Source organism: Orussus abietinus, unplaced genomic scaffold, assembly GCF_000612105.2.
Source record: "Orussus abietinus isolate OABI.00-Male unplaced genomic scaffold, Oabi_2.0 scaffold80, whole genome shotgun sequence".
Taxonomy (NCBI): Eukaryota; Metazoa; Arthropoda; class Insecta; order Hymenoptera; family Orussidae; genus Orussus; species Orussus abietinus.
Genome location: NW_019394321.1, coordinates 447,221 through 471,282, shown reverse-complemented (window position 1 = coordinate 471,282; position 24,062 = coordinate 447,221). Strand labels below are relative to the sequence as shown.

Genomic DNA, 24,062 nt, shown 5'->3' with positions numbered 1-24,062 from the left:
CCTTCTCCTACCACGCGGACGGGACCCCGCGCAGACTCCGTTAGACGCCCGCGCAGAAAAAAAAATTGTTTGACCCCCCCTTCTTCCTCCTCTCCCACGCATCTCCTACCAACGCTATCCTAACCTGCCTTGTTCGAATATACAAGAGCTGCTGTACGAGTATCATCCAGCCTGCCCGTCGATCATTTGGGAATGTTCACATGATGGACTGACTCGATTCACCCGTATACCCCTGTTATCGATCCGAAATTAGGTTAGAATCGATTACGATGGGTTACGATGAGTTAATAATGGGTTACGGTGGGTTAGGAATGGGTCACAACGGGTTACGATGGGTTACCATTAAGTTAACATAGATTACAACAGGTTACCACGGGTTAGAATGAATTACCTGTCCGTTCAGGTACCGGAAGTCGGGACACAGGGTTTTAGGGTTTTTGTGAGGAGTTCTTCACTCCTTCAGCCGGTTCTCCGGCTGCCCAAAGTTGTAACAGGTGTCAAGTGCATTAGCCGTCTGCATCCTCCACCGGAGGTCGCACAGGACGCGGTCGCTCGATCCTTCCCGTGAATCTCTCAACTCATCGCTGGTTTGGAATCAAAAGTTTCTTTACCGTTAAATAAATTAATCGCACTAACTCGCCTGTTAACGCATTTGAAGTGTAAGAATTATATCTTTAAAGTTGATGTGGTTACGATACAAAAATTTGTTAGTGTGATATTATAACTAGATTCATACCGGACATATAACGTCTATTAGTCTACATTATCTGTGAATGTACAATATTTTCCGTATGTGTAAAATGGATTAAACTTGATATATCTCTTCAGAGTCGAAACGAGTACATTCCTGAACAAATAGTAACATAGTCCGGTAGATTTTCAATGCGGCCAACAGCTACTACTGCAGGGCTTTGGTCGTATATGTATTTGTTAGCCACGTCTCGAATCATGTCGGCTGTAACTTTCTGTTAATGAAATGGAAAATCGTATTTTGTTATTTCCGTTCGTAGAAAGGTGAATCGTATTTGCGTAATTTGCATACAAGCACTCGTAGTGTCGAATGGTGGGCGATACATGCCTTGCGCACTTCAGTTGAGAGAAACGGATTATATAAACCTTACAGTATTCGTTCCAAGTTGCTTTCACGTAATGATTTTTAATAATTTATTCATTTGCATAAAATGCGAGTGTATAGCACGAAATGGAAATTCGATCTGTTAAATGTTCATGTAGCTTAGATTATAGCTCGAAGGTGCTTACTTTGCATCCGTGATACCCAATTGGGTACTCTACATGAATTATCTAGGTAATCTCGAAGGGGTAGGAAATTAAATAAATGGTGAAGGAGCATTTTCGTACTTCATACTTCTGGATTCTTTGTTGGAGAGGCTCGTAACGACCGCATCGGAAAAGACACATAGCAATGTCAAAAAATCGATTGACTGGATCGTTCACACGAGTTAATTCGTAAGTCCTACACTGATTTACGGCCCGTATTACTTCCTTATTGGTTATCGTTGTACTCAATCTTAGCCACTCCCTCTGCAACATGTACATCATGTCCTGGAAAACGATAAACACCCATCACTCTACTCATTCAATGATTCACGTCACGAATCTCAGAGTTACCTTTGTCAAAGTGAACTTCCAAAGCCAAAAATGCGAAAACGCGAATAAATATAATAAATGACTCACTGTTTTAGATCATGTGATATATCTCTCCATCCTAACAGACGTGTTTACGGTCAAATTACGTCACTAAGATATTGCACACAAATGTGGCACTAAATTATATTTTGGGACTTTTGGTTCTGTCCCTTTGTAAGGTGGTCAAAGTAATTTATTTCGACCCATTGCTTTTTCAATGTTAAAGTAAAACGGTCCAATCGCGACAAATTAACGCTTTAACTGTGGGACGTAGAACGTTACCTCGAGTTTCATTTTTTCACAAACAAAGTAGCAACCCCATAAACCGGTATTCGACCAGCCGATGTTGAACGATTTATAAAGAAGGCACATGTCCGACTTGAAAGCACGATGCGCAAGGAACGGTGCGTTGTGGTAGCCTCCGCCTAAATACAAGCAAGATCTAACGTATTAAACCTATGCCGCTCGGTGGTTACTAGTTAGGCACTCGCTTGCCGTATTCGAAAGTTTGCTTTAATTCGATTGTTGAAATAATTCATTTTCTTTTCTTTTTTTTTTTTCCAGAAAATGTATTTACTAACCAGTTGTCATATCCCAAGATCCGACTATTTGCTTCGCAACCGTTAGCGCGCAATGATCTTGACCATTCTCGTAGCCAGGCCCTTCAACGGCTACGGCGACGTAACCTAACTCCTCGTCGTCGTCCCGGAGTCGCAATTCCGATCCTGAAAAAGGATTGTACGTAATTGTACAAGCACCTTGATACATACTTTTCGGACTAAAACGTATGGTGTAATTTCCCTTCAAACGTTAAACCGCAAGAGCCATTTCATTCAATTTCATTCAATTTCTTTCAAGTTACCGACAGGTGCGTTCCTTCTCTTTCGATTAGCAGAAATTATTTTATTACGATTAAGGAGAATTAAAATAAATGAAAAATATACTGGTCGATGCCCCGACGCGAAGACGATTATTTTTGGAAAATATGTACATATAATGGAAAAATGATGCAAAGAATAACAGATCCTGATCAGATTTTGATTTCGTCATTTTTCCTTCCGCTAATGAAAATTAAATGTTGGTAATTATGTAATGTATTAATGTCGATACCTGAGAATCGATAATACGGCGTATTTAGTGAATTCCTCATCTGACAATCACCTTGGATTATTGAGGAGTCTTGTTCTAGCCCCAAAAAGTAATGTGACGCAATTTGTTGTATCGAACGTAATGACGTGCCACCTGTACAGACCATTGTCATGAAACAAGGTTTAAACAACCGTTTCCGGAATCTGATCATGTGTTCCTTGCACATATTCCTGTTTTGAAAATATATGCGAATAAATCATAAGGATATGGCAAACGTTCACTTATACATACAGGAATTATGTATGCGTATCTTAAGAAGAAAGCACTGGATCGAAGAGATCTAGGGGATCTATAGGAACGTACCCTTATTTATGGTTTATACGTTCGGAATCCCAACTACCAAATCGAAGGTTTATCTTGCAAAGCTTCTCGTGAAGCTGTTAGTATAGTTATATCCCTTTTAACGCTAGAACTAACGGCGGATTTTTTGTCTTTGGTGGGTCATCTGAAATCAGTTATTTTGACTAAGCTTGGTAGTTCTAGTGTTAAATTGGATCGGCGATTATGAAGAACCACCTTCGTTGTAAAAAAAAAGACCCTGAAAGTGACTAAGCGGTTCTTCGATACATGCGATAGAATAAGCAATTTTTGGAACTGCCTTTTAACCATTTGTGCCGAACGTCGATTTATATTGTGAGAAATCAACGTTTTTCTTTAGGTTGATCGAGTCTTGTCAGCATACCTTATAAAACAAGATTCCGGATATATGCTCTTAGTCAGTTCTGTATCTTGATAAGCAAGACTGGGCAAATAGTCAATGATTACTTGTTCGTAATTAGATTCCATCTCAAAAAGTTCACGTAGTATGACGAATCGTTCGGTAGTCACATCTTTGTCACCTACAATAAATGACATCTCGATTCCGTTAATGGGCGTTAATGCGCGTTGACGTATATATAAAAGATTTTTAATATGTATAAAAGGTACCATGAAACGTACATGTGTCACCGTTGAGAACGACGTCAGCAAGTAGTTCGACGATTTTGTTGACTGCTTTCGAGGGTGCCGTACCGTAAAAGAGAAACATATCGCGCATGGCAACGGCAGCCAACGACCCGCCTATGCTCTCCAATTCATCTTCCAGTTGCTCTTGCGTTCGACACTTCGTTTTCTGTCAACGCCAAAAATGATTAAATTCATTTGAACCGATTACCGTCGCGATTGTACGTTTCCGTGCATTCGATCCAATCTTTGCAGTCTTCTGCAAAGAACTCTTGTAAATGACAGAGAACACCGAATCTAGTCAATCTTAAATGGGTACTCGTATTAACTGTTTCATTTCGATACTATGGTAAGGTTACATGTTTCCCATTTGTAGTAAAATCTTGCTCTTTGTTGGACATGACGTTATTCATTCTTACCACGATTCGAACGAGTTCATTTATCGACCAACTTTAAAGCTACATCTCGTCACGAGGAAATACGCTTTCGTGGTTGTCGCCGAGACTTGCGTTTAAACGTAGGATTGATAGAGTGGATTTCCTTACTCGAAACAATAAATGTTCCGTGAAAAGAGCAGCGCCTCGCTCCTCTGGCATTTCGTACATCGCCCCAGCCGGTAGGAAGAAGCCAATCGTGGTAAACTCCGAAGGCTTGTATTCGCAAATGATTCTCATGCCGTTCTGCATGTCGCATTGCTCCGTCACAGCTTCGGGAACTTGCAGGCGCGGCGCACGTATCGACTTCAGCCCGACGCATCGTTTCTTACCGGAAACTCTCGCATGCGTCGACTAAAAGGATAAAGAATCATTTTGTAAGGTCTTTTATGGAATGAGGTAGAAAACTAGCTCTTCTCCGTTCAGAGAGAATATCGGTTGCAATTATAATCCATACCCTCGGACGACAGGAATAGCGCAGGTTCCTCGAGATTATATGGAATGGTTTTAGGCTGAACATGACTCTTTGGCACAACTAACGCAATTCCCTTGAAACTAAAGAAAGCAAGAATGATTTCTGTAATCACGTTTTCTACAAATTGACGAACCCAAGCTTTCCCCTTTCGATACTCCCAATGAATGTCACGGCTAAGAAATGTCAGGAAACACGAACGATTGTTTCGTTCCTCGGTTTATTCGCTCGATATACTTGGTGTTTCACCAAATCAGCTACCCAGTTTGTGTGTGTGCGTGTGGACTAGGGCATCGGACTCGCATCTCGTTTTTATCTGTTTTTAAGTATGAGAGTCCAGGGATTTCACATTTTCACTCGAAGGATACCGAATCCGGTGAATAAGTTCACGTGAAACGATAGGGGCGAGAAGTGAGCACTCCCGTCAAAGATATAGAATCGACCCTCGGTTTCATAGCGTTTCCATGCCTACCAAGTAACACACCGGGTTCTACACCGTATCTAATACTGCGCAGTAACCAATAATGGCAGCGTCCGTTGAACGTTTCCAACATTTCCTTTGAGAATTTTGTTAACGTTATTGTAAATTACGCGATGCAGCATTCCGAGGGTGGTCTCACGGGAGGAAGCTCAAAAATAACCGAGGCTGCGTATTCTTACGGACCGGATAAAACTCCCGTCACGGATGGAGCCATGATTCTTCGAAGAGAAATTCGGACAGACGATGTTTACCGCACGTGTAACCTTCCCTTACGATTTATGTATCCAAGTAAGATTTGCCAAATGCCTTTCTGAGCAGTCCAAGTTCTAATCGTGCATTAGCTCGTCATCATACGTTTTATCACGATGCTGCACCCGATCGTAGGGCGTGTACGTTATCGTATAGCTGATCGAAGCGTCTATTTACGAAATGAAAATCACTGGCCACCTTTTTGACGCGAAGAATTCGAAGGAAATGTTAAATTCCATTTCGTGGGCAAAGGCTTGCCGTTAATAAGTACGAGTTGGGAGATTGTTCACGGGTAGGGTTGCGCGATCGCGTTTCGTGAGCCCTCTGTGCAGAACGCGGACGGCTCGAGCACTTGCGCAATGGCGGCCTCAATGGCGGCCAAACTCAGGGATTCGGCTCATTTCTGCTCCAAATTTTTCTCCGAGTTGGGCCGCCATTGGAGGCAAGTGGACGAGTCACCTGCATTCTCCATGCAAAAGGTTCTTCCCTCCGAATTGATACTTCGAGCGAGGGGCTGCAATTTCATCACGGATGATACAGAGGTTTAGAGCGATTTTCGAGAGGGTCATTCGAGTATGCACTCGATTATGAACAGGCCAAACGACCCGATTAAAGGTTTATCATTTGACTCGATCATGACATAACAGATCGATACTTTGGAACCCTTTCAAAGAAATCGTTGAAACGTTATACATGCATTCGTTCGCAATTACAGAACTGTTCCGGGGTTATCGACAACTCGACAGTCCTCTTCCACATCCTTGCTATCGGAGTTCCTCCATGGAGTACGGGTGGCATGCACCAACCATACATACGGTTCCCACAACCTTCTATCCACGAAATACGTCTTTCAGTAGCGATTTAATAAGAGCTGGGATGTATCAGAATTGTTCATTGAATACAGAGTTGGACAAGTCGTTGTTTTGACCTAACTAAACGTACGTATGCTTTACGCAACCATTTCTATTAAATCTGTAAATGAAAAATAAATCGGCACCGTGTACAACTATATGCATCGGATTGTAACTTCAAACCGGAGCATATATTAAAATGTCCGATAATTTTTCTAACCGTGATAACGATACAAAAGTAGCATTTAAAGGATCGACCGTTTATAAAACTTTTTTCTGAATGGAGTGTACCAAATTGTTTCATAAATCATCACGTGAATATAAAGACCGTAGAGATGGTTTCGACAGCTGCGAAATGTAATTCAAAAATATTTTATACCAAATAAAATTTCATGGGTGTCAGGGCCTTCCTTAGGGTCTCCATTTTTGCACGATAAAATTTCAAACGATTGGGTACACCTGCTTTGGGGAAAAGTTTCGTAAACAATTGATGCGTCGGATGTCCTTTTCACATACTCGTAAGTCACGTTCTCTCCTACAGACTTCAGGAGAATACAGTTAAATACGCTTAATCGTTTGTTTATTGTTACACGACAGTTTACATAATATACGTCAGTTAAGTTGTAATAGATTCTCTAACGGGTGTTTATGGATCCTCGTACGTTTAAACTTAACGCAGACAAAAGATTTCGTTTCGTCATTGATTGCAGTCGTTAATTTCCTTTCGATTCGTAAACTCTCACGAAGTACCGTAGCCACGCGTTCCTCCGTATAAAAACGAGCTAGGAAATATTTCATGGCGCGGTGTCGGTAAATATATTACTTAATGATTACCATCGCCAACATGTGCGAACGGTAATAAATAACAACATCACTCGTAGTGGCAATAGCAAAGTGGTAAATAGCACGCAATGCCGGGAGAGCAGTGCTTGTAATCATCGATCTTCGATACGTCTCTACCATGACGATCTCTACGCGACACCAACGAAATTAACCCGTCGTCCACCGACGAGGCAATGCCGCGTTCGTTATCGCGATCTAATTGGATAACTGTCACCATAGCGCGATCAAAGCTCACAAATCAGCGAGACCGGGCCCTCGCGCGTATGTGACGATGGTAGCGACCGTGTCGTCGATTCCCACTTCCGAATGATACGAAAATTCAAGACGGCCTCAGCGATCGTTGCATCGAGTAAACGCTGTTTGTACGTATATGCGAGCACGATTGTTGAATTGACTCTTCTGCGGACCGCCAATACACCCCATCGATCCCTATACTAACGAGATAACTGATCTCTCCCAAAGCGAAGGGACAATTTCAAGCATCTACGGCACACCTCCGATTACCGTCCCATGAACTGACGTTGCGGTACACGAGCATGCGCCGAAAGCAACGTGTCGTTCAAAACAAGTATCCATACGTTCGCTCGAAAAACTTTACACATGCGCACGCGTTTCTTATTTTATCGCCACGGAGAGTATTCGTTGGGCCGAGCGTGTTTTTGGTTCGTCTCGACTTGCACTATGTATGCACACGATTATGCACATTTTGCTGTATGCTGTATGATTCGATATACGTCACGTTTGAAATGGTCCGTGATACGTCAATGTTATCTACTTGGCCATTCCGAAACGTTCGTTTCACGGCTTACATGATTTCTTTGCGCGGCTGTTGTCCGCACTAATTCGTATGCGATATCCCTGACTAGACGATGCTCGACATTATAATCTCCCATTGCTAACGGTCGGTACCTGGACGAGATTTGCTAATACAGTTCGTCTTTCGGCGACGATACGATACGAAATTATTAAAATATTAAAAAAAAAAAAACGTTGCGCCGCGCTATCATTGAATCTCGGACAAACCCCGAGAGAAGGTACCCTTCTCATTTTGGGAGGGGATCAACGCACAAATTTGTTTCAAATTAAAAGAGTGTTAAAATCGGTAACGTCAGATCTTTTTATCTTGTACTCGATTTAAAAAGCATCTTGACTCATCCTTAATCACTCGACGCGATCTCGTATTTTGCCAATTAACTACGACTAAATGCACTTCGTCGTTTTTACAAAGCGACACGAACAAATCGAGTTTCTACATGTTTAACTTATTCAGCCTCTATTCCTATTTTTGGTAATTATTTCTTAACTCGATACAACGGTATATAATATTGACATTTGTTACGACGACGACGCAGGTAACTTATCGTATAATTTACTTCTTAATCGATTACTCTGTTGGCATGTGCATGTCTGGGTACATATATACAGTCATATGTATATATATGCAAATGCACGCGCATTTTTTGTGTGTGTGTGTGTGTGTGTGTGTGTGTGTGTGTGTGTGTGTGTGTGTGTGGCTGCGTGCGCGTGTACGTATGGGAATAGCACGCGTTGAAATCAGGGAGGTAACGCGCAGTACTCGACGCGATCTTCCGCACCTACACGTCTACGGTTACTATGCTCTTTTTATTAGGAATTATTCTCTTTAGAGTAGCAAATAGATATACACGGAATAACATGATAACTGGCTACTTGTACTCGCATCCAATACACAACCAGGGTAAATTTTGCACGCACTAAATGTTCTCTAGTACTTCCCTATTAAAAATAAAATTGGGAGGCATGCTGATTTCACTTCTATTAAAACCAACGAATCTCTTAAATTATCAAGAAATTTCATTCTTTTGTCGTAATCCGTTCGAATTCCTTCCAACGGGTATACCTTGACAAAAAAATCGCTGTCAGAAAATTCTCAAGTAGTTCGAAGCACAACAATAGTCGGAGGCCTTGTAATTCTATACGTTTATACTCTGTTCTGTTAATATATAAGTCTTCGTTTTATTCGTCGAGATGTCTACGATACGGTATGCCGTATAAGTGCAACGCGGTAAAAAAAAAATCAATGTAATTGACGACGAATGTATTTAAAGCCGTTCACACGCGGACGTATGAAACGTTATTCCAAATTCATTGAAACAACTTTAATGCACGGAATGAATTTCATGGGAACCGCTACGATTCATTCGTTGCTTCTAACCTAATACGTAAACCTTAGAACGAGTATGAAAAAACAAACATTGATCGTCCTTGTTTGAAATCGTCGCGAAGAAAATCAATAAATCAATTACTTCGACGTGTTACAGAACTGTTTCAGTACTATGTGATGGACAATTTCTAGCTACCAACCAAAATACGCGTGCGTGCACCGTAACAGCTGCGTTACTGCCACTAAGCAAGTTAAACTAACGTGAACTTTCTAATTTGAACTTGTTCCGAAATATTTCGGAAGGAGATTCGGAGCAGTTACTTGCTCTACGGGAGATCTTTCGTATAAAAAGGATGGGGAAACGTTAACGGTTCTCCCATAACATTCAACGGATAGTGTACACATAACGACGCAAAGTTACACTTCAATGTTAACAATTACAATTAAGCAACACAGTGTCTAACATCTGTCAGGTTCCATTTAATTTCGTCGTCTAGACATGCGCGATCGCCCTATATTCGAATCCTCGTAGAGACTACGAAGGAAAGGTTGCCATCCGATAGATGGAGTCACCTTTTATTTCAAATTCGAGAAATTCGAGAAATTCGTGTCAACCGTGATCTCACGACGCAGCATCCATTGCTACATTTTCGACCACCAGCACCGAGGAATGAACATCGAGCGATCGCGTTACTCGTTCTCTCTGTTCCAGTTTCAATTTCGATTGAAAACTATCGGTTTTCGTAGGACCGTTCCTAGTTTGAAATCGAAACTGAGCGTAAAGCTAGTCGATTCGCTAATTCAAGCTGCTAGGTTGATTTGTCTAGGTGTTTCTCGTGGATTGGCCTCGCGAACCAATCGATTCGCACCGATCTCTGTCCTATGTCCTACCTTACCTAGTGCCCGAAAGCACCCCTGAGAGATTTTCATTAACATTATACCGCCCTTCCGTGCCCTCCCGTTCCTGGCTGGTTCATTTTATCTATAGTCTGGCGCTGTTGATCGCTTCATGAACAACTCGGTCGAATGGAACTCTAAGCGCTGCGAGGTTATGTCACTTGATTCAATTGTACCCGTACGCACGCGAGTTTATTGCGAGAATTACTCGGAACCCACTCAATCCGGTTCTCGTTTGTATTCGAGCTGGACCATCGAATTTAACCCTTAACCGGGCGGGTCAAGTTTTCGTCCGGTCGAGTCATCGCCGGGAACTCAACGGTCTCTCGAAACAAAACGCGTAGAGGAGACCAAAGCTTGAGTTAACGGGGCAAGAAATAACGGACGATGTAAGATACAACGAAGGATATCCGCATTTTTCACGTTCGCATCGAACGGAACTTATAGTTACGATCAACGGTGAAGAAAATAATGTTATGCGAATGAATAATCTCGCGCGATATAGTCAGCCCTACATTTTCAGTTGAACGTTATGCACAGTTCCGTGAGCGTTTATCTTTTGCAAAGCATATTTATACCCACCTTCGGTTTCGTTTAGATTTTCGTATGTTTCATAAAATATTTAGTACACAAATTTGAACATTTCAATTAAGATAAGACAGTGTATATGAATAATATTAAACGCTTACCAGAAACGTTTAATACAGCTGAATCTCTCTTAAATATACCATGTCTGCACTATTATTCGTTTGGAAGTTGTACGCGTATGTTTATGTACAAAATTTCATGAATGCTTATAAAATATAGTACACGATGATACGCGTCTTGTACAACTTTTAAACTAATAATGGCATGTAACTCCGTCGCAGCTATGAGGGCAAATATCTGCACAAGAAAATAAATTAACCTAGATAAGTGCAGTTGACAACACGTGCAAATACTCATTATTTCAATCTGATAGAGAATGTCTGACACCATGTGAGAGTTTAATGAAAATGTCTAAATTATCCCAAATGCGTCGACTCGTTTAATGACTCTACTAAAAAATTAGATAATCTGCCGTTTCCTCTTAAATCTCGGCCGATATTAAACGAAAAATGATGTAACAAATGTTTTATCAATTGACTTTTCTTCTTCTGAAATATTCAAAATCCCCCCACTGGATTGAATGAGCACGACAGAATTTACGAATACTTCACTTAATGGACATTTGTGACCTGCAGATTATCATCAAACGATCATGCGAACAATCGCGAGTACTTGTGGCCCATTGGCCGTGGGCAAAACGGACTGACATAACTCTTATTGACGATACATATCATTGGACAAACAATTTTATCAAGAATACGAGGAAACGTGCAGTCCGCTGATACGTGCTTCCTGTATCAATAAACGATATTGATTTTTACAAGGCCATCTTATGCGCACTTCAATTCGCCGATAGTGAGAAAACATGATTTCGCTAATCGACACTGACATTTCTTACTGGTTAACCTTATTGTCGACGATTACGTCTGCTCTAGCATGCAACTTAAGCACACCTGATGGTGCACTCGCTAACCCGTATTGCAACCAATTTCCGTCTTTATCACTTCCTGCGACGTTACCTCGGGAGGAGATCGTCGGTATTTAACGTTCATGACGTCATTTACATATCGCCAAAAATACCGGCGAATGTTTTCCTCAAATTCTTCATCGTGTCCTCACTGTCTTCACCTTGAGCCTGCGATTGGCTGCCTTGTCGATGAAACGGCACTCTGGACACCGGCGGCTCCTCGGGACGTCGACCTACGGAAGGTGCACTGCTCACGGTGCTCGACTGTGATGCTAAAAAACATTTGTGATCGTCAATCGATAATCGTACGACTTGGAAAACTTGTTTAACACGTTCAGTGCCGAAACAAATGACGAGTACGCTGTCGTAAATAGACCGTGGGGCGTATACACCCCACGCGGCAAGGAACATGTTAACACGTTAAGCGCGGAACCGATTTTGCTGAGCTTTCCGTTAAGGCGGCACAATTTTTTATATGTATATAGGATTCTTGATGCCATGTCAGTCCCCAAGGACTGACGCCGCCTAGACGGAAAGTTCACTGTCAGTCCCCAGGGACTGACGCTGCGCTTAACGTGTTAAAAGAAATGGCCTGGACATGCCGAGTCGTTGCAATCGAAAAACGATGGAACTAATGCAAACCTTGAGAATCGCGTCGTTGTAACTGGTGGTGGCTGTCCGAAGTGGCGACTTCACCCGCGATAGCCATCGTCGAGCTTACGGACGTCGAGCCCATGCTGGCCATACTCCCAACCGAGCTCATGCTACTATGGGAGCCCATCTGTGCCGTTGCGACTGGCGTGCGTTCTTCCGCTGGACTCGTTACCTGGCTGGAACTGGACATCGAACCTCTGGAGGCGGTTTTTGTTAAAACACTCTGTGGGCGGCAATACACCTACAAAAAATACACATTTCTTTCATTCCTCGAGAATGCCAGCTGACGGTGAGTTTCCACTCGATCCGAAACATCAATGGTTGTTTCAGTTAGAAATGGGATTTAACTCTGGTCGGTATGAGACGATGATTGTCAAAATGTAATCGAGCTACTGGCGAGAACCACTTGCGATCTACGGATAGAATCAAGGGACATTGCATCGCAGGTGCACGGTTACAGCTGTGGAGGTGGCGAGGTTCTACAAAATTAGATTTTATTCTAATGCAACTTTTTCCTGCTGCGTTATATCTTTCTCTTTTCACCTATAAGGACCATTATTTCATTAATGAATGGCTCCAATTTACCAATAAATCAAGACGTGAATCGACACCAACAACCTAACCTAAATTTATTGTCAATTTTTCCACCAAGGATTATTATATTTTCAAGGACTTGTGAGAAATGGGAAACTCACCTGCATTTTAGCAGTCACCAGGTCGGCAATATGACGTCGATCTTCTTCTTGAGAATCACCCATTAACGAGAGGGCACTATCGTTGACCTCGATGATATATTCCCGGCCATCTTTACCAACCAAGAGCTCGATCGCACAGATATCCAACCCACCAAATAATTGGGCGACATGGTCCACCCATGAACGATGTCTTTCGGTAACGGCAAGTTGTTCCAACATTGCCGATCCAGTGTTGGACTTCCAATTTCCGCTGATACTCTTGCGCCTGAATCATACATCGGAATTAAAACTTGATTCTTTTAAAATTCATTCCTTAGCCATTGTTAATAATCATTATAACATTAATGGAATTACTTTTGAAAGATAATGCAATAATAAACAGATAACAAGCGCAATGGACTTTCCACATCATTTTATTTTAAAATGGAGAAAATGATTCACGTAATCGATGCGCTGACCTGTATTATAGTAATTAATATAATAATTATACAAATCCCAGACACGTTCGTTCATCCGGTCTATCCCGACGAGAAAAAAATTCCTAAACATCTCGTGGAATATCGAGCGATCCAAAAGGAAACGGCAAGTACTTTTACTAGATTTTCAGAGGCACGGAGTCATTCGCCTGCTACAACGTCGTTACTCACATAAAAGCCTTGTAATTGTTGCCAATTTTTTGCACGTGAACGTCATATTTGGTGTCCACATAAGACTCTGCGGTGCAATAGGTGTTCGTCAGTGCTGCCAAAGAAGCCAAATCCAGAAATTCCTGACTGCTCTCGGCACGAGCCTTTCCGATACCTCCGTGAGCGTGTCCTAGCTTCACAACTACCGGATAACGAGAGGCGTTCACCTGGAATCATCAGAACGTCCATTAATCCTTCGACAGGCGATGTCTTCAACGAATAACCGTAGTTTACGGCTCTACTTGAAATGCAGTAAATCAGGGAGACAGTACCTGGGAACCACGCACATCCGCAGGAACAACGGTCGCGTCGCAACAAGTTCCACGGGTGCGCACCCCGAACCGCAGCCACCCTCATCTCTCCGCGCGAAGCGAACCGATCGTATGATTTCTCGAAATTTCGCAGCACGCATGCTCGCGCTACGTAACCGTGACGACCACATTCAACCACTCCTTCGCGTATCATTACCTGAACGCCATTCGACGCAGAGCTCGACGGTCCCTCTGACACAACCGACATCCTCCGCGAGTCTGCGCGCAACTGCCGACCGACCATCTCATCGATTTCCGCTCACCCCGGCCGAGTATTTTCCCGTAAAGCGCTCCCAGCGCCATCGCTCTGCCCTCGGGAGCCGTAGGAAACCGAGGGAACGAAAGAGAGCCCGCCCGAGTACGCGTGACCGGATGACCAAACGACAGGAAATAACTCGGAAGAATCTTTCACGGAACACGGACAAAAAGCTATCGCTACTCCAGCTTAACGTAACCTACCGTGAACATGGAAATTGTAGTCAGTATTAAATGCATATACCTTCCCGTACACCGCTTGCTTTGCGGTTAATCGTTTCTAATGTACCAAAACTGATATAAACACTTGGCGTGAAAAGATTTATTGCAAAACTATTTACGAGACGTAAATATGTATTGAACTACTGATATCGCAACAATCTCTCTTTTAATTTCGAGTTGCAAGTCGTAAATCTTGAAAAATTGGTTACATCAAGTAAATGGACAACGAGTGGTCGATTAACTCGAATAAATATAACTATATAAATGTAAGTATAATGTGGTTTAGTAACGATCCGAAGAAAAGCTTGACGGCACTTAATGGACGGCTCGACGGAAGCGAGTAATCAAAGTCGAACGGCCTAACGTCTGCGTTCCTGTCGATTCTCCTATCGATAACCGCCCGACAAATTTGAATTAAGTTAACGTTTCTACGAACGATGCCGTTGAGATTCTTGCCATTTTCGTACGGATCTAAGTGGAAATCCATTGTTTAGACGGCTCGAGAATCGGCAAATTCATCGAGGTCAAATGTGATCGACGTTTTATGGATGCATAAATTCGCCCACGAAGAGTGGTAGTCACGGACTGATGTCAATTTCAATCAAGCATGGGGCCAGGGATGAATAAAGCTGAATAATATTAAGATTCGTGTTATCGCTATACTTCCATTCAATGACCATAACGTATCCACTCCGCAAGTGCTTTCTTTCCTTGGAGGAGAAGCGGTTTCATTGAACGATTAACGCTGGGGAGAAACTGCTCGTAACTAGCGGAACACGGTTCCTATCGTTCCAATCATTTTATTTTCAACGTCGTGGATGGAATACGGATCGCTGGAGAACTTAGCGTAAACTCTGGTGTAGTCGACGTAATCGATTCGTTCGAGCGTCGAAACGGACGCCACTTCGAAGGAACGTGCGAAGACGAAATAAATGTACGTGTAGCAACCGAATGGTTAACAATGGTCATCGTCCGTCTGGTCTCGATTCCGTCAGAGTCGTCAACCAATTCGAGCAGCCGCGTAATCGCGGATATCGGCATTCGCCTTCTCGCAGGCAGGCGCGGGTAGACGGTACCTCTCGGTCGGTCGGCCGTCCGATTTATTTCCAGCGATGAACGATCGCGCGGAGCGGACGTCCTACTCCGCGCGTCCCCTTTTTTGCTCGGCGCGACGCAAATATTTAACCCACATCTTCCGCGAATCTTGCCGCGAGGTCTGAATGAAATTCCTGCGGGCTTAGTCAGCCGGACTACGAGTGACGCGGACCGAAAGGGAAAATACGGCGGGCCTCCGGCTGCGCGACGTTTAAATGCCTCCTCGGAGCACTCGGGACGCTTCGGCGTTTGCGTAATCGCGACGAGCAACGGTTTCACCTTTCAAATCGTCCCGGCGTCGACCACCTTCTTCGAGGCGCTCGCTTCGTTCTTCCCTTCCTCCCGCCATCCCGTTCGGTTCGGCCGCGCACCGGACGCACCGCTTGGTTGTGGGACTCGAAGCGAGCGTTCCGCGATTCGCTAGCCTTCGTCGGATTGGTAAACGCGAAAACCTTGTTTTACGGGCGTCGAGTTCCGTCGGTCCTGCGTCATCTCCAGAGTTGCGATCGACCTATCGTCGGGCAGCCGCAACATTTTCGGTGTCGATAGGCGGTGGGGGTTTCCCCGGGTCGTTTCCGATCCGTCTCGGTTCGCGTCCTGGCCGGCAGAGCGCGCCGCGGGGCGTTCGCGCGCACGCGCTCCGGTGGATGGCTGCTGGCTAAGGAGTATAATAGCGGTAATGCGATGAAACTGGGCCAGTCTCGCTTCAACTCGCGTCCCCGCCGTTTCGACGAAGCGAGCGGCGGTCTCGTGCAACCCTTCCGCACCTCCGATCTGGCGAGTCGTAAGGTTTCGCGGGAACAACGGCAATTGACGTCCATTCGATATCGAATGATCCCGATCCCGATCCTGCCTTGACCGTAAGCGTCGCCGTATCGACGGCAGGGAGCGGGCACGTTCGGTTCGCTTTTTCCCGTCGCCAGCGAGGATCGGGGGTGAATTCGGGGAACGACGGCCGGAAGCCCCTCGGGACCGGATTCGGCGTTTAGCGAGTGACGCGAACCGCGAAAACCCGTGCCACGTGCGTACCGGTCGATCGAATCTCTAGAGACGTGCCGGGCCGATCCACTCGAGCAGCTTTTGACAGCGCGAGCACACCTCTCGTTCGCTAACCACTGCCAAGCGCGCCACTGAAAAGCGCTCGAGGCCGAAAGAACGATATCCCCTGGTCGCGCCGCCGGAGGCCAGGGGAGATACAGCTCTCGGAGGCGGCGAATCGAAGTAGGTACGATCGGCACCGAGGCGTTCGCGAAAACGATTCCATGCGTAGCTCTTCTCGCGCGAAGCCGATGCCGACGCGCAATGACGCGTCGACTCGGCCGGGTCGAAGGAAGGGGAGGCGGGCTTCGCGTTACGAGATCCGACCCGATGGCGGACGTACCTACTCGAACGACATCAGCTTGGACTCGTGAAGGAACTCGGGCGGTAAACGTTTCGCCGACCAGACCGTCCGTCCCCGTTTCGGTCCCCGTTTCGACGATATGCCGTCAGTCTCGCCTTCGAGTGCATCAAAACAATTTGAGAGCCACTGTGCATTATTTAGTCTATGGGTGATAATTATCGGTATAGGGATGCCACCCGTATAGCGCCCGACGCGCGTCCAACCGAACGGAACGCGAAGCGAACCACTCTTGACGGACGTTCCCTTCCAACGGATTCGGAGAGAGAGAAAGGTTCGGCACAGTGGTCGACTTTGATGCTAGATTACGTCTTTGTTCCCGTTGCATGTTCCCCTACCAAATTTGCGATACCGCGATCGATTTCCTTGTTTTCCCTCGATTTCGCTCGCCTAAAGGTGGGTAAAAAAGATAATAACGTAAGCGACCTCGCGTCCACTTCGTTCAACGGCTAAATCAGACCGAACCGTGCGTCGAGCGTCGAACGCAATTTGGAAAGAGGCTCGAATGCAACGGAATACCGAGTCGCGTGGCCGAGACATGGCTGATTTATGTCATTCACTTTAACGGCTGTCCAGACCTCGACCGAACATCGGGGGGCATAGGGTCAAAGTAATCTTCTCTCCACCGAGAGGAGGGCCAGAAAGATGTAAAAGAGACCGCTCGAAAGTACGAACGGCGATCCAAGATCGAAACGGCATTTTCCCTTTACTCTACAATTGCGTTTATCCTTATTCTCGAATTTATTCGACTATTTATTCGACCTCCTGCAAGGTGCCGACTTTGCCACATTTTCATGGCATTTTCCGCTCTGACCTGTCATTTATTAAAACTGGATGATTCCGATCTTACGAAAAATCGACCCAGGTGATTTGACACTTTGCATCGTAATAACTCCCTCGACCACGTTTCATTTGCACACGATTCTTTCCTCGAAACGGAAATTACGCGGTTATTATTTTAATATCGATGCATCGCATCGACCTGCGTCGCCTTGAATTTTTTTTTGTCATAAATTGACGAGTTCACACCTTGACCGACGCGGTCAATTGCGCGTTCGCGCCGATGCCCCGAGCCCGCTTTGGTTACAGCCTTCCAAATTGAGTTAATTTACATACATGCATATACTCAAAAGATTCATGGCTTTCGATCCCAACGGTGATTACAATCATTGTCCAGAGATAAAAAAAAGATGATCGTATCGGTAATCGAAGGGTACACGGGCGGTAAAACGTAGGCCGGTCCGAACGAATACCCTTTTCATCGACCGATTCACTCGATATTCTAAATTAAACGAAATTACGCGGAAGAACATTAACGTACATAACATAACATAATCTCTCCGAGCTTCCGGCATTGAGAGCAATCGCCGTTCCAATGTCCGATAACCCAAACAAGCGGCTAGAAATGAAAAAATTAAACGACTCGACGTTCGACGAACGCACCGCTAGCTTTTGAACGAACGTTTGGGAAGAGCTTTTCGTCGATTTACGACTCTCGAAAGAACGGCACCTTGGGTAAAACGTGGACGGGAATGGAGTAGGGCGGACGAATCCCCCCCTTCGCCGACCCGAGCCGGGCCGAGCCGAGCCGAGCCGAGTCGAGCCGAGCCGAGCCGAGGAGGGGGAGTCGAAGGCGTCGGAAGAGCGATCCCGAGGACTGCCGAGGACCGAAGAGACTGGGAGCGGTCTTGGCCGGAGACGCGGCTCGAGTCGCGGAGTCCGCGCGTTTCGATGGTTTCCTCGATTGCGCGGGTCAGGAGAGGACACCCGGGGACCGAGTCGACGATCTCCGAGAGCGAGCAACCGCGGGGTCTTCCTTCGTTCGCGGTCTCGGCGTCGACCCCGCACTCGTACGACGTAACCGACGTAACCGACGTAACCGACGTACCATGACGCACTCGATGCACTTGCCTGCATCCTGGAGTATCGCTATGGTTGATCGCGACCGATACTCGTAAATTCCTGCCGGGGTGCGAGAAGTGCGGAACGGTGCGGAACGGTGCGGAACGGTGCGTCTCCACCATAGACGGAAGAAAATACATCCTAAGAGGTTCCCTAACGGTATCGAGGACGAGACGAGTCGCGACATCGTTGAAAAGCACGCGGTGCCGCGAGTGGCGCTAAACTCGGTTTCGAATATTCTTTTCGATTCTCCATTCGACTCAACCGGAACGAGCTTTGGTCGGAGTGTACTCGCGCCTCCTCGGCAACGGTCCGCTCTCCCCGGGGTATCGCCTCGACGGAGACCGTTTGTTCCTAATTTTATCGGCGATGCAGCTGCATCCAAACGGGAAATGCATTCGACAAACGGTCGTTCCGGAAGGGGGTGTGCCGTTCGTAGGCGCGCTTGACTTTGGTTATCGTTTTGTAGCTATGTTTAGATCCGGTCCAGCTGGCGCCGATAAACTAGGTCGGATTAACGCGCTTCCGCGAGCTACCGAGTCGACGGCATCGTTCCTCTCGAGGCGCCGCTCGACCGACCCCCCACCGTTCGCTAATCGTCCGAGCACTCGCTTGTCCGTGGCTCGCAGCCCGGTCCGGCCCGTCGAGAAGATCGGCCGAGGAAGCGAATCCCCGAGGGCACTTCCTCTTCCGCTCGGGAGTCGCCCTCGGGACCGAGACCGCGTCTCAATCGTTTGTCTTCTCCAGATGCGTTGGAGACACTATTGGGCCCCGTTCTGCTTGGTGGGGCTCTCGTCGCTGGTACTACCCTTCCAAGAGGCGGAGGCTTGTTCCTGCGTTCCGACTCACCCCCAAACGCACTTCTGCGAATCCGACTTTGGTAAGAAATGACCGCATGTCCGGTGTGCTCGTTCGATGGCGGCCACCGTCAAAGCGGACATCGATTCCCTAACGTTCACCCAATAGCAACGAGTTCCCTCGTAAAAGATGAATCGCGAGCGAAACCGTGCCGCCGTGAATGGGCATATTGTATCCTTATCGTCTATCCGCATAACCAAGAAACGTTCCGCTAAAAGCTATTAACCTCCCGCGGTAGGGTGGCTGGTTGCACTCACTCGACCAGTAACTGCTGACAAGCAACGTTTCGAGTAACTTGAAACGACACCGACCATGAACTCCGCGGAGCAGTCCGCGACGGACGTATTTACGTTACGTTACGTTTACCCTTATCCGATCATCGTCGGTTGCGAGATTTATCGATTCCGAAGAATTTATCCAAGTAGGCTAGAAAATGGTCACCTTCCAATTGACTTTATCTTTGTTTCTCTTCCAGTTGCTGTGGTCAGAGTGAGGAAATTTTTCCTGATCAACGAGTACGAGATCGCGTACCAGGTTAAAGTTAGCCGAATCTTTAAGGTTGGTGCCGTTTGTAATTACTCGCATAATTACCTTGACCTTACTCGAGACAAGCCGAGAAAGTTAACGTCACCCTCCTTTCTCCGTGGGCAAGAGATCGAAACCCCTGAAACGGTTCCAGGGAAACGAGAAACGTTGAGCGGACCACTCGCGATTAAACGTTTAAACCGAATTCGATTACGTCGCAGGCCACGCCGAAGGCGGAATTGGCTTTGAAGCGGGGCCTTCTCCTGACGCCGACGCTGGACGCGATGTGCGGCGTCAACCTCGACCTAGGCGACACCTACGTCGTCAGCGGCCGAACAAACGGCGACAAACCCACCATCTCCATCTGCGGACTGACGTTGCGCTGGTCCGAAGTGACCAGCCGCCAGCGCAAGGGATTTCGTCAGCTTTACCGCTACGGCTGCGTCTGCGAGGTAACGATTCCGTTCCCGGTCCGTTCCCGGTCCGTTCCCGGTCCGTTCCCGGTCCGTTCCCGGCCCGTCCCCCTTCGCGCGCACTCTTAAGCCAACCGACCGGAACCTCTCTCGCCTTAGATCCTGTACACCCAATGGTGGCGCAAGGGCACGGTCTTGGAGTCAGCCGGGGGCAAGAGGTGTCTCTGGGAGAGCGCGCCCGGGCCGCAGGTCTGCCAGGAAAACCACGGGATATGCACGCCCGGTCCCGGCGGTTGCCACTGGATGCCCAGTGTGCCCTACAAGAACTGCATCAAGGAACACCGACTTCAGCGGGGGCAACAGAGGTCGCGCGATCCGTAACCCGGCCCCCCCTTGTCTTGGCGTTTCGCTTCGGCGAGAGTATCTCGAGTTCGCCTCCGTCGCCCCGATTTCGATTTCGTCCGGTCCACGAACCCAAGGACGGGGCGGAGGGTTGACGATTTTTTTCCAAACCTCCGGACCGGCGTGTCACGACTGCGTCTTCGCCACGCGAACGAGCCGTTCCGTTTTCGCTTTAGTCGCAGTACCTCGGGGAAACGTTAAGTCGGCGAAAAACGTCCCGAATTCTACACCGTTTCGGCGATTTGACCCGGGAACCTCTTGGAACGATTCTCTAACGGGAACTAAGCGCGTCCGATTTGCTATTTATTGTAACTTTGCCTTGCCCGCTGGCGCTAATAGGATAGTCGTCCCCAAGGATAAATGTTCTCGTGACTAGGTTTCTGCCCGTTACAACGGTTAAGCGATATGTTAGCGATACTCTCTTGAAGCTTGTCTTTAACCAAGAGCTTACTCGACGGCTGAGGTCACGGCAACTAGAACGGTTTAAACAGACGGGGTTCAACGTTGCCGTTAATCATTTATACTCGCAAGGACCAACCGACGAACCCATTGACCATTGGCTTAATGGATATTCAATATTAACTCCGTAGGTAGCCTTTATACTTTGTACATATTTATGAGCGTAATGTATATTGTGTATTCTTAAGTTATTTTAATTTATATAACCATTCAATTTAGGCCATGTTCACACGTGGCTGTTTACAAAGTATTTAATATTTGCGTTATTCTCCGGTGTAGAATATACGTTATGTGAAAATCTATTAATTTATTAGGGCTGCGGTACCTTGCAGGTTCGAGACGCGAGTCAAAATTTAGTACAAATGTTAATTAACCTTTTCTACCGCTTGTTCGAATCAAAATGTTGCCGATAAGCAATGATTTGTCACTTGTACGCGATAAGCTACGTTAGCCAATGTTTAAATCCATGTCTTGATTATTTGTAAAAAAGCAGTTCTAACGTGAAATCTAGAAAAGGGGGTTATCTAGAAAAGGGAATATAAACGCAGGAATTTCGAATTTCCCTGGTGAAAATGTTTGATACAAGAAACTGCCAGAAGTGGGATCGGGTGAACGATAGAATGGAAAAGGTTACCGAGAATGCGATTGATTGATTACACGTCGTATTTATGGAAGTAGGCATGATGTTCAAGAAATCGAAGAAAAATATATTTGAGGCGATCAGAACGGTTCAAGGAAAATAAAACGCGACTGTACCTTTAAATTCGCTCCCTTGCCACGGTAACAGCGATCTCCGAAGCAATGTTTTTTTGCCCTCGCGTTAGTCGAATCCTTTCGTTTAAACTAACGAGAAAAAAAAAATTTGTGCAGAAAGTACTCGTTCGCAAAAGTACGGCGCATCTAACAAGTAATTCTTAATGCAAGTCTCGACCTCCCCCAAGCTGAATTCTGTACATGTACGCGACGTGAATTTATTACGAAATGGTATGCAAACTGTTGCCATTATTGCCAATAAGTCCGTTAATTCCCAAAAGGGTAAAGATATGAAGAAAAAACGTATCGCACGTTATCTATATTTCTGCTATATGCATAAAAGATCGTTAAACGAGCTCAATACCTTCACGCGGTAGATGGTCGAATAAACCGAAGATATGTAAAGGCTTCGTATGTGTATGCGTGAGGTAATAAATCACTCACCATTTCGCGATAGTTGGGATAGTAGGTCTGCTCGATGAGCGGGAAGGCTTCTCTGCCCAGGCGGCGTTGAAGACCCAGCAGATGAGCGAAGACCCACGGTTTATCCTAACGAAATAATTTCGATCACTCGAAACCGAGGCACCCGTAACTATTCGTTAAGCTACGGGACAACCGAGTCGGTTGGTCCAGTCGACCCTCGAACGTTTCATTCCGGCTCCAGATCGAAGAAGGTTCGACGAATCGTATTTTTCAAAATGACACGAAACGCGTCAAAGAGAAGCACGGTACCTGGAAGTTGTAGATGGCCGTAAGATTGTTCACGCTTGGAATACCACCGTACATCAGACCGAGCAGGAGATTCTTATAGTCCTCTCCGGCATCCCTCAGATTTTGACGAATCAGGACGAAATCCGGCTTGAAGGATCTGCATGTCGAAACGAAGAGTGGTAGTGGAGTCGTCTCGGAATCGCGCAAGGCTAATCGGCTTATTTGCCCGCCCTCGTTGCGCACCCTCGGTGCCCGGCGATTCGAAAGAATGCGCCGAGAGAACCGGAGTGTCCATCGACCGACGACTCGGAGCTTCCGCGAGGAACGACTTACCGAATGACTTTGGTTCCGTTGCGATAAACGGCCATGGATACGACGGTGCCGGCCTCGCTCGCCGTCAGAGATAACTCGCGAAACTCCGCCTGTTCCACTCGAATTTCAAAGTCTCCGTGAAGCCTCCTTCCGCGGTAGTACTTGCTCCAGTCGGTGTTCTGGTCATCGATCACCAGCAAGGTGAAGCAGCGATCCTTGGCGAAGGAGGGTCCACGGGTGGCGCCGGACACCGCCGCTCCCAGGATGGACGCCCCCTGGAACCAGGCGATTCGGCCATTCCTCGGCGCCGCTCCCTCGAGAGAGTCTCGGCCCTGGTCCCCTCGACTCACCTGGTCGCGCGCGGCCCCGGTCAAACTCTGGACCCTCTGCAAGAGGCTCTCGCGCGTCTTGGCCGGAGAAGAGGGCGCACTGGTGGTCCTGGAGCCGGGCCGCAGGTTCAGGCTCAGGTCGCCGCCCACCGGGTGCTGGGCGGCGCCGGACGGCGGGGCGCCCGGCACCGGCGGCTGACTCGGCGGAGGGATCGGCGCCGGCTGCGACTGCAGCGGCCGGTCCGGTCCGGCGCCGACGCCGACGCCGACGCCGGCTCCGGCGCCCTGGTACGACTGGCTCGAGTCGTGCCGACTCGGGGAGGCCATCCCAGGTTCGGAGATCGGTTCATCGTCCAGCTCCGAGCTGAGGTCCCCCGAGGAGAACCTGGAAGGCGAGCGAGTCGAGTTAGATCTCGCC

At 46.7% G+C, this 24,062-nt stretch overlaps 4 protein-coding genes and 1 long non-coding RNA gene across 9 annotated transcripts; 3 read left to right on the top strand and 2 right to left on the bottom strand.

Annotated features, from left to right (window-relative positions):
- Positions 1 to 824: 824 nt before the first annotated feature.
- On the bottom strand, positions 825 to 4,424 carry LOC105694447 (cytochrome b-c1 complex subunit 1, mitochondrial). The gene is made up of 8 exons (XM_012415117.1): positions 4,284 to 4,424; positions 3,736 to 3,907; positions 3,479 to 3,635; positions 2,758 to 2,966; positions 2,229 to 2,372; positions 1,930 to 2,072; positions 1,360 to 1,563; positions 825 to 965 (listed from the first exon to the last, which is right to left on the bottom strand). Exons 1-8 carry the CDS (start codon positions 4,422 to 4,424, stop codon positions 825 to 827), a joined length of 1,311 nt encoding a protein of 436 aa, XP_012270540.1.
- An 845-nt stretch (positions 4,425 to 5,269) lies between these two features.
- LOC105694542 (UPF0691 protein C9orf116 homolog) lies at positions 5,270 to 6,554 on the top strand. Its single transcript, XM_012415320.2, has 2 exons — positions 5,270 to 5,413; positions 6,090 to 6,554. Exons 1-2 carry the CDS (start codon positions 5,338 to 5,340, stop codon positions 6,299 to 6,301), a joined length of 288 nt encoding a protein of 95 aa, XP_012270743.1. The 5' UTR covers positions 5,270 to 5,337; the 3' UTR covers positions 6,302 to 6,554.
- A 5,202-nt stretch (positions 6,555 to 11,756) lies between these two features.
- LOC105694446 (synapsin) lies at positions 11,757 to 23,890 on the bottom strand (the record flags this gene model as incomplete). Its single annotated transcript, XM_012415116.2, has 8 exons — positions 11,757 to 11,935; positions 12,306 to 12,558; positions 13,013 to 13,277; positions 13,660 to 13,865; positions 22,737 to 22,841; positions 23,025 to 23,160; positions 23,337 to 23,590; positions 23,666 to 23,890. Coding segments are annotated over 8 exons (1,623 nt in total), but the record flags the coding sequence as incomplete, so codon positions are not given.
- LOC111673873 lies at positions 13,975 to 15,129 on the top strand. Its single transcript, XR_002762136.1, has 2 exons — positions 13,975 to 14,487; positions 14,981 to 15,129. It is a non-coding gene; the product is annotated as an uncharacterized LOC111673873 (long non-coding RNA).
- On the top strand, positions 16,270 to 22,697 carry LOC105694541 (tissue inhibitor of metalloproteinase). Of its 5 annotated transcripts, none has more exons than XM_012415315.2 (5): positions 16,270 to 16,441; positions 19,630 to 19,762; positions 20,216 to 20,298; positions 20,487 to 20,717; positions 20,838 to 22,697. In XM_012415315.2, the coding sequence occupies exons 2-5, from the start codon at positions 19,630 to 19,632 to the stop codon at positions 21,057 to 21,059; spliced, it is 669 nt and encodes a 222-aa protein (XP_012270738.1). In that variant the 5' UTR covers positions 16,270 to 16,441; the 3' UTR covers positions 21,060 to 22,697. The 5 variants fall into 5 exon arrangements, with proteins under 5 accessions (XP_012270738.1, XP_012270739.1, XP_012270742.1 ...); XM_012415316.1 differs by lacking the exon at positions 16,270 to 16,441 and adding an exon at positions 16,456 to 16,806; XM_012415319.2 differs by lacking the exon at positions 16,270 to 16,441 and adding an exon at positions 16,841 to 17,254.
- Positions 23,891 to 24,062: the final 172 nt, after the last annotated feature.

Coding starts and splice junctions, on each gene's coding strand:
- LOC105694542 (XM_012415320.2), top strand. CDS start 5,338: ATGATTCTTCGAAGAGAAATTCGGACAGACGATGTTTACCGCACGTGT. Junction 5,414..6,089: donor CTTACGATTTATGTATCCAA/GTAAGATTTGCC, acceptor TCGCAATTACAG/AACTGTTCCGGGGTTATCGA.
- LOC105694541 (XM_012415315.2), top strand. CDS start 19,630: ATGCGTTGGAGACACTATTGGGCCCCGTTCTGCTTGGTGGGGCTCTCG. Junction 19,763..20,215: donor CTTCTGCGAATCCGACTTTG/GTAAGAAATGAC, acceptor TTTCTCTTCCAG/TTGCTGTGGTCAGAGTGAGG. Junction 20,299..20,486: donor AAGTTAGCCGAATCTTTAAG/GTTGGTGCCGTT, acceptor ATTACGTCGCAG/GCCACGCCGAAGGCGGAATT.
- LOC105694447 (XM_012415117.1), bottom strand. CDS start 4,424: ATGCAGAACGGCATGAGAATCATTTGCGAATACAAGCCTTCGGAGTTT. Junction 3,636..3,735: donor CGTTCTCAACGGTGACACAT/GTACGTTTCATG, acceptor CATTTATTGTAG/GTGACAAAGATGTGACTACC. Junction 2,373..2,757: donor GCCGTATTATCGATTCTCAG/GTATCGACATTA, acceptor ATCCTTTTTCAG/GATCGGAATTGCGACTCCGG.